This window comes from Parasteatoda tepidariorum, chromosome 3 (genome assembly GCF_043381705.1).
Source record: "Parasteatoda tepidariorum isolate YZ-2023 chromosome 3, CAS_Ptep_4.0, whole genome shotgun sequence".
In the NCBI taxonomy this organism is placed as follows: Eukaryota; Metazoa; Arthropoda; class Arachnida; order Araneae; family Theridiidae; genus Parasteatoda; species Parasteatoda tepidariorum.
The window spans coordinates 68379745-68389753 of record NC_092206.1 but is presented as its reverse complement, the minus strand read 5'-3'; the positions used below and the strand labels follow the sequence as shown (position 1 = coordinate 68389753).

The 10009-nt window shown below is 29.6% G+C and overlaps 1 protein-coding gene across 1 annotated transcript in view; it reads left to right on the top strand.

Moving 5' to 3' along the window:
* The first annotated feature begins 2 nt into the window (after positions 1–2).
* LOC107444067 (glutamyl aminopeptidase) overlaps positions 3–10009 on the top strand; it is a 30030-nt gene continuing 20023 nt past the window's right edge. The window contains exons 1-8 of the mRNA XM_043045353.2: positions 3–1337; positions 2606–2747; positions 2955–3086; positions 5472–5592; positions 6835–6986; positions 9258–9371; positions 9491–9622; positions 9744–9809. Coding sequence (XP_042901287.1) covers positions 838–1337; positions 2606–2747; positions 2955–3086; positions 5472–5592; positions 6835–6986; positions 9258–9371; positions 9491–9622; positions 9744–9809 — 1359 coding nt within the window. The 5' untranslated portion in view covers positions 3–837. The remainder of the gene's footprint in view (positions 1338–2605; positions 2748–2954; positions 3087–5471; positions 5593–6834; positions 6987–9257; positions 9372–9490; positions 9623–9743; positions 9810–10009) is intronic.

Below are 10009 nucleotides of genomic sequence, written 5' to 3'. Positions count from 1 at the left end.
TATATATATATTGCTATTGTTATTGCATCGCTGAGAGCGCTTCCCTGTTATGAACTGTTTCTTCGTGTGATTCTGACAAGGTCATAGTCGTAACAAGATAAGCGCCCCTACACGGGTAGGATGAAATTTCAGGGCATGGATTCCTATTAAATTCAATCCTAATGATGTGATCTAACTCCCCTAGAAATGTACCGTAAAGCTTACGTGACCCCCTGTTATATGTAACGTTTTTAAACTTGCACATTTCGACAAAAAACGGACAGAAAATGTCATTAGAAATCTGTAGCTTTAGTAGCAAAACTAATTTTAGAATTGAAATCCCCCACACGAATTAGGGAAGATCAATTTATTTGTATAAATGCAACGAAAAAAATTGTTTCCAGTGTCATTTATTATTTAATTTACTCACCTGTAATAAAAAAAAAACTGCTCTCCGAATGTTTTTCCTTTGTCGTCTGACGTTCTACACTTCTAAGTTTATGAGTGCACGTTTGAAATCCATCCTATTATTTACAGCCAGCGACGCGTTTTAGATACAATAGCAGCTGCATACATATCCTCTTTATCTCGTTCTTTATCGTAAGTTGACAAACGCTTTTTTGTGAAATGAAAAAATTATCTTCCAGAATAAAGACTCATTTCAAATACCTCTCTTGTTTTAAAAATCCTAATGTGATAACATTTTCAAGCTACTTTTTTAAATGTACATATGATGAAATTTTTAAACTTATAAAGAAAATGTTGAATTCATTGAATAGGTGTTATTGAAAGAGAAATCTTCAGCTTTTTATACCGAGGTTTAAAGAATATCCAGTTATTAATTTCAACCGACTGAAGATGCTTTCAAATTTCATAAACAAAAGTTTCTACAACACGTTTGTGATTGGTATAGTGCTTTTATTTACTGATTATTTTCCTACTATTGCTTCTTCAAGAGATGAATCCCATATCTGGGAAATGAAAGAATCAACTGACTCCTTCAGACTTCCTCGAAGCATTGTGCCTATTCATTATGATATAGTTTTTAATCCACGCATTAAATCTGATAAATTCAACGGTGATGTGAATATCACTGTTAGCGTTATTAGACCTACAAACTACTTTACTGTACATGAAAGAGGATTGGAAATTTCTATTTCGGAAGTATATGATATTGAGCAACGTAAAATGCTTAACATCAAAAGAAGATTTAAATCTGGAATGGACAGTTATATCATTGAAACCATGGATGAAATAAGAACAGGAAAGTATATTTTGATCTTTGAATTTAATGGTATTTACGAACATGGTGTAGGATTATACAGAGAAGAATATGACTATTCCAAAAATGACAAAAGGTATGGCTACTTACTTTAAATTTATCATTTATAGACGAATTACTCAGGATCTTGCGTAATACTCGTTGGAGTTGGAAGGTATGAAATTGCCAGAGGACAATTCAGGCCGACTGCCGCAGGAAATGATAAACTGCCTTATTTCATGTATGAAATCAAGCTGCAACTGCTGTTTCATATTTTCCGACTCCAACGCGCATTATGCACGATTATGAGTGTGTATTACAATTGTTGAATGATACTTTGTTTTGATACTGTATCAATATATGCACGAATCAAATTTCATTAATTTCGTTTCGAATCAATCGGTGAAGTAGTTCTTGAGATAAGCGACCAAGTCTGCAAATTCTCTTAATTTCTTACACCAGCGTACATATGGGCATACGCGCACACACAGATATATATATAATATATATATGACACAAATAACAAAATAATAAAAATAATGTATAGAGAAAGCTAGAAATGGGNATATTATATATATATATATAGCACAAAAGAATTGAGAAAAGAATTGAGAAAGAGATAAAGAGAAAAGAATTGAGACGTCTCTTGCTCCAAGATCAAATACTATAATACTAGAAGAACTTTCTTTAAGAAAAAATTAATAAATAGCATTGCTGTTAACATTTTGAATTGACTTTTCACTAGCATTGACTGCTTTGTATACTTAAAATATTTTACTGAATATCAAAATGTCATTTTCCTGGCAAGTCCCAAACAATATTTCCCATAATAACTAGCTTCAAAACTTCCTATACATTTTTCAATATCTAATTTTTTTATCTTATCCTATGTAAGCATTTCTAGAATATACGCAGAGGGTATTGTTTACTAAAACTTCGTTTAAAATAATTTTTTCTGTCAATAATTTGTTTGTCCCATGAAAATCTGTCATTTTCCTGGCTACTTTGATTTAGTGATTTATAACCAAAATAGATAGCTCCAGGAATCAATATCTTATGTTAACAGACTGATTAGATACCCTCCTATCTGAACATGTCTTGTTGCATGAATAAAGAACTAATTTTCTGGCTCAAAATCTATTTCAAAAAATTTTTCAAGGTGAGTAGGTTTTTATGCTGTAATTTTCCTGGCTTCTTGAAATCATTAATAACAAAATTGCTCTTAAATCAAACGATTCAAATAATTTTTAATCTTCGTTTTTTTGATAGAATATCACTAAATTATTTAAATCGTAAATTAGCAAAGCGGAAAAAATCTTTGTGTTTAGTTATATTTTATTAATAAAACAATGATTGTATCTTTAGACACCTGGCAATGACATTTTTTGCCCCAAATTATGCTAGACGAGCTTTTCCATGTTTTGATGAACCCTCATTTAAAGCGACATTTTCCATTGGTGTCTTCCACGACTCAACGCATTTTGCAATCTCCAACATGCCAGTTGCGGTAAGTGTAAATAATTTTAATCATTTTAGATTATATCTGTCCGGAAACTCGAAATTAATATCATCGTGCGCCATATGTATTAGAACTAAATTAAAATTATTAATTCAGTAACCCATTTTAAAGCTATGCTCTTTAATCTCTGCATTTAAGACATAATTGCAATCATTTAATCAGACATTACAACATAATCATTGCATTTTGTTCTAGCTTGAAATGGGCTTGGAAAATAACAGAAAACTCACCAAATTTGAAAAAACTCCATTGATGTCTACTTATCTATTGTGTATAATTGTCTGTGATTTCCAATACAAAGAAACTTTAACAGATAATGGAATAAAGGTAAGTTATACTTTTTTAAAAGAATGTCGTTGTGTTCAATTATTAGTTTTAGCAATGTTTCGCGAATTCTAGTCTACTCTTATTATAAATAAAATCTGATTAGAAGAAATTCTTGTTTGAAAAAAAAATTTTAAGGTTATGGTTTTGAAACAATTTACAACTAGTATGGTTAAAAAATCTCGAATATAAAACAATACAGTTTCTGAACCATTCAAAACTAGTATGGTGTCAAACCCGTAAAAAAAAGATTGAACGGGACGGTGGAGTTAGTTTAGCACTTTTGTGGTGACGTCATTTATGCGTGAATGAGAGTATCGTATTCTAATAACCCAAGGTCACAATTTAGGAAGTACAAGGTACTGGAAACTCTTCATGTGTAGAAGGGAATAAAGGAAATATTGTTAGGCCTCAAACACCTATTTTGTTAGTCTTGAGATTGACAGATTAGTCCTCTCCTGTATAACATGTTCACATCTTCTTGGAACTAAGTAGCTTCATTAGGTGGGATTCTGATAGTTTAACCGTATTAAGTGGAAGCAGTTAATAAACAGTTTCTTCTTTTAGTTAACAGTTTGAACACCATCTTATTTACGGGTAATTTGACTGTTTTGTTTGAATACGGTAAAATAGCGATTAAATAAATTGTTATTTAATAATTTTTTTAAGAATTTTCTAACGGCTCACGACTGTCGTTAAGAACCAAGACGCAATGCAAACATTTTTATTTTGTTTGTGATAATTATGTAAACAAATGCATATTAGCAAATGCATTAAAGAAATGCAGTAATTACCATACATGATACATCCGATGAATAAAATCTGAAAACACAACAGTTTAACTCATCCTTCAATTTCGCGTTCATAACTTAAATTTGAAAATAGGAGTATTACCAGCTACAATGAACTACTTACAATGCGTTCCGAATTCCACATGAAATAAAGAATTATAAACAGAAATATAATCGGTTGAAACACTAGCTAACAATACTTAAAATATCTGAAATATAGTGATATTTAAAAAAATGTAAGACAAAAATTTCAAAACGTAAAAATGTTGTTTGAATATTGGATATTTTGCAAAAAGAAGCGTAAAAGGCATATTTGCTGCATCTCTCTTTCTTTGTTTGAAATATAATGGTTGTTTTAAAATAAAGTGGCCAATATGAAAAGGTAAAACGCGCAAAGAAGGCAAAAATAATCAAAGATCTCATCGAAAAATGTGATTAAAAACACTATCGGAACTGATAGAAAAAGAGATACTACTAAAATACTAAAATAGTTTAAGTTTAATGCAACCTTACGTATTTAAATCAAATAATTTGTGATAAAATATATTTCAGTCAAGTTGCACTCACATCTCGAATATAATTGTCACTGAATAAACTATTCTGCCTAACAAACATCGTATATTTATTAGTTACCATAAGTACAATTGAAAATTTTGAACTGAATTAGCTTATAGACAAAGAATTCATTTTCAAATTGAAATTCTATGAAATTTTACGCAACTAAATTTTATATTTAAATAGTCATGGGAATTTATGTGCATGATAAATGAACCTATTGTAAAAATAACATCAAATTTGAGTACTCTTTAACAAAGCACAGTAAAATCCACTAAATGAAACTTTCTATTTCAACTGAAATTAATAGTACATCGAAATAAAATGCTGAAAGTGCACTAAATTATTCAAAAATAGAATAAATATTATTTAATATTTTTACAAAGAAAAGGAAACTTTCATAAATATTCAATTATACAATCTAAGTCATTGAATATAAGTCATCATATGTCATAAATATTTTGCTTTCTTGCTTGAGATATAAAATAAGTTTTTCAATTGCAAAATAAACTACATCGATGTGAAGATTAAATTTTGTACTGAAATTTATTTTAAGGCAAAGAAATGAGTAAGGATATTATATTTTTGTTTATTATGAACGATATATAAAGTTACAGGATGTTTTTAGCACTATTTTTAGCACGATGTTTACAGCACTATTTTTACCTCAAAATGAAGAACGTTCATTTTTTCGTCAAAATAAATATTCTTTCTGATTTATTTAAACATTTCTTTTAAATTACTTCAAAATAATTCAATATAATGAACTTTAAACACACGTTTGGCGAAACCTCAATATTCCTTTTAAATTTTTTTTAATCACATACATGCTCTTCGAAATATTTATATTTAGGTAATTCGACATTTTTTAACTCCTAACGATAAAGTCTTAACGGCCAATAAAAATTGAGATTAATTGTGAGTAACTCTCGTAAGAACTTACTTGCGAACTTTTTATCGCAATTTGAATTATATTTCCATCCTTAAATAATTAAATAATTAATTTATTAATTTGACTTATTTTTGATTTCGTCATTTTCAGATAAGAGCGTATGCATCTCAAGACACAGTCGATAAAATTGAAGCAGCTCTAAATTGGACAAGCAAAATACTGACTTATTTTGAAAACTACTTGAATGTATCTTATCCCTTAAAGAAACTTGGTAAGTAATTATAAAGATAGCAACTCTATGTTAAATAACTAGTTAATTAGAAATTTAACATAATATTGTTTTATTTTTTCAAGAAGTTATTAACATAGTTATTTATCATAACATTCAATAATATTTTGATACATTTAGCCCCAAAATCAAATAATTCATGAATGAATATTGAAGGAAAGAAATATTTTTCATCTCTAACTCATACTTCAATTAAAAATATTAAGAAGCTATACTATACCGGTACTATGAATTAAAACAAACTGTTTTTACATAATACAAATAATTACATTTTTACATTTCTTTGCTTCAGGTTTTAAGAAAATTTTCTTTAAAATGAATAACCTTCTTCAACAACTGTTTATTGTTTCTGGAATTTTTTTTAAGAAAAATTTGATATTTTTAGTTATGCTTATAATAGATTTAATGAGCAGTAAGAAAAATAAAAATAATTCGATTCAATTTATTATCTGCAACTATTTCAATGAATAACAAAAATAAATTGCCTACCCATATTTCCACAGTAAGCGAAATGGAATAATTTAATATCTGAAAATAAATGATATCGTTTCGCATTGCACTTTTTGATACCAAAAGTTATGTTTTTTTTTTCACTCATCAAATCACTCTTGAACCTAGGAATTTTATACTTCATATTTAGAATTTTATATTCAGTTAAAACAAAAATGTCTCATAGTTAATAGCATAATCTTAAATAAAGCAATTGAAATAATTTAAATATATTTAAATATATAATCAAAGCCTGGCAGAAAACGAGCTTCTTCCCATCCAATTAATCCTGCTCCACTAAAATCTTCATTAATGCATCTTTGCCATGTTAATCTCGGTCTTCCTCTTTTTCTCTTTCCGGCAGGTCCCCATGAGCTTCCAACATTTGCAGGATTGTATCTATTTGTTCTTAGTATATGCCCGAGCAATTTCCATCTTCCAAATTTCTTCTTTAACAGATGGGATATTAGCTTTTGATAAAATGTCTTTATTTGCAAAACTATTGGGCCAGAAGAATTTTTGGATTATTTTTAAACATTTATTTTGAGAAGTTTCAAGTTTTTCTTTTTCTGATTTCCGGGAAAGAATTGAACGCACGGTAAGAAAATAACAATAATCGCAAAAAATCAATTCACATATTTCAATTGGTTCATATAAAAAATTTATGTTAATTAATTTATTTGAATTTCAACATTTTCACTCTAAAATGAGTTGTAACTTCTTATTTCATTCCAGATATTATTTCATTACCAGAGTTTGATGCCAATGGTATGGAAAACTGGGGATTAATAACTTACAAGGAACAAAGTTTGTTGGTTGATAATACATCATCAATGACCCACAAATTGAAAGTGGCAATTCTCGTTGCACACGAAGTAGCTCATATGGTAAATGGAAATTTAAATATTTCTTCATGAATAGTCTACTAAATAATATTTCTAAAGAGAAAACATTCTGTTAAATTAGTTTACTTTACAGAAGAGACTGAAAAACATAACTGAATTTATTAAAAATTTTAAGTACACTATAAGGAATAAATGCTCAAATTTCGCGAAACATTCGTTTTTGACGAAACCGCTTCCTGCTCAGAATAAAAGTTTCGTCAAAGTGAAATAATAACTGTCATCACTTCTGATCCTGGTTTCGAACCTTGAATTTTATGAATTTTTGACATAACTTCACTATTAAAATACGTAAAAATAACAAAATTTCCGTTTACAACTACCTCCTTTTCGCGCCCTCCAAAGGAAAGCTTCATGCAGCATAACAGGAAAAAAATTCTTAAACATTGTAATTTCTCGGTGGCGCAATGGATAAGAAAGTTTCTTATCTTCCGAGGCTTAACTGATCACGCATGCACATGCATGCAAACACCGCATGCCTCATAAGCATGCGGTGTTTTATTATCATGAGGTGTTTGATTTAATCCGTAAGTCAAATAGAAGTTTATTTTTATGTTTTTTTTCCTCTTTTTGCTCAATTTCAATGAGCTCTCCAGATTAATTCAGAGAGCTGGAAGTTTGCAAAGTTGCGTAGTTTAAATGTTTAATGAAGGTTGATAAATCTTTCAGTAATTTATGACTTAAATATAATCATCATAGAGAACGACTTCGCTTATATTACACAACAGATATTTTTCACTATCATCAATGCCTCTTAAGTAAAATCGTTTACTTAACTATTTTTAAAAATACTATAAAAATAAGTTTAAAAGCAGCGAAAAGATGAAAAATACAACTGATTTGTATAAAGACTGAAGCAAATTACAGCTACCATGAGTTATAACAAAATAACCTCTAAGAAAAGTCCTATTATGGCACCAGGATCAAATCGTGTTATTTATGTTATGTAAATTTAAAAGAGCAAGTTTTAGATTTCTAACCACTCGACTGATATCAAAGTAAATGTCATTTTCGTAATCGGCACCTCAAAATCCAGAAGAAGAAAAAAAGAAAATTTGTTTGAAATCAAAGTTTTGAGTTTTATTTATTTATTTATTTATTTTTGCTACATTTGGTGACATTTCTTTCTAAAATAAAAATTTTGCTCCCTTTTAACTGGAGTTGGAACGGAATTTAGCTAAAATTAGAGGACATTTGCGATACATATTGGGTTTTTCGAAAAGTAATTTTGGCTGTTTCATTAATGGAAATGAAAGATGATTTTCTTAAAGTGACTAAGTATTTTATTGAATTATATATTGTCCATTCTGATCCAATACTTTTGAAATCTTTTTGGAAGTAGCATGATTTCTTGCTCATAATTTTGTTTTTTGCTAGCAAGAACTGATCCAGATGGTTTTTAACCTCCTTATTTGAAGAAAAGGTTTTACCGTTTAAAAGATTTTGCAAGACCATTACAAATATAGTATACAAACAATTTTTCCTCCCCAGTGATATTGCTCTTCAAACTGCTCACTTTCTCGATGTTTGAGAAACAAATCATGGACGTCAACGCGACGGCACAAATTGAAAAGTATGGGGAGGCCTTGAGCAGCATGGAAGCGTTGAGCTTTGTAATAAAAACTAGGCTATTTAAATTATCATGAACATTCTAATTGGATAAATCTGAGCTCTCAGTGGTCTCACGAGTTGTTTTTTGCAGGTTTGCATCAATTATTGTGTCTTCATCAGCTTCAATTGAGCATCAAGAACGTGGTGCATCTTTTACATCAAAATTGCAAGGGCGAAATTTTACAAACCAGATTTGGCACTGGCATACTGCCTCTACATGCCTTCTCCCTATACATCACATATTTTTTTTTACTCTAACAGCATTTTTTTTCCTTTTCGATAATTAAATATAAAATATACCCCGAAAATGCTGCTTTTTTACTTTTCATGATTGTAAGATGACCAACCAAAAACTACTGCACAGAATCAATCAAACTTCTCCACAAGAAAGCCTTGTTATATCAGCTGTCAAAATATATAATGAAGACGCGGCTTAGGTGTCAAATTAGGTGCAAAAATATTTAATTGGGTTTTGGGGGAAAAAATGAAAATGCTTTCCAAACCGCCGAATAACTTGCGGCTTTCCTGATTTGAGGGCCAATTTGTGATTTGATGTATTACGTGATTATCAAAACAATTTTCAATACTTTAAAAAAACTTAATAATAATTTTACATTTTTGAAAATCTAATATGTTGTTTCTTAGTGGTTTGGAAATTTAGTCACAATGGACTGGTGGAACGAAACATGGCTCAATGAAGGATTTGCCACACATTTTGCATGGAAAGGAGCTAAGCATGTATTACCAGAATATTTTATGGTAATGAAACACAGATAGTGTTATTTTAAGTAAAAGTAACATTTTACTGACTAATTACTTATAGAACAATTTAGACTTAATTTAAACTAAAGTGGCTATTTAACTTCCTGCTATTTCAGGTGGATGATAGTGGTATATTAGATGCTTGCAATGTTATGAAGCAAGATGAAAGTATTCATACACGACCTGTCATCCGAACTGTAACTGAGGTTATGTATTCCGATGTATATAGTATCATTGTTTATAAAAAGGTAATAGATGTCTTATTTAATTTAATTTAATTTAATTTAATTTAATTTAATTTAATTTAATTTAATTTAATTCTGAAGTAAAAAAAGGTAACTGGATATCTAATCCCTATATTACTTACAGGGAGCCTCTCTATTGAGGATGCTAGAGAAGTATATAACAGAAGAGAATTTCATTAAAGGAATATCGGTAGGTCAAATTTCTTACATATAAGTTTTAATAGATAATTTTCACTTGTAAGAAAGTGGGTATAATAATTAATAAATAAGTGTCGTTTGAGTAGGAAATCCAGGAAATTACGAAACTTAATATCGCATTCTACGCTAAAATTCGCTACGTCCGCCTTCCAATGAGGTGAACCGGGTTCGAATCCCCCAAATGGCGGGTCG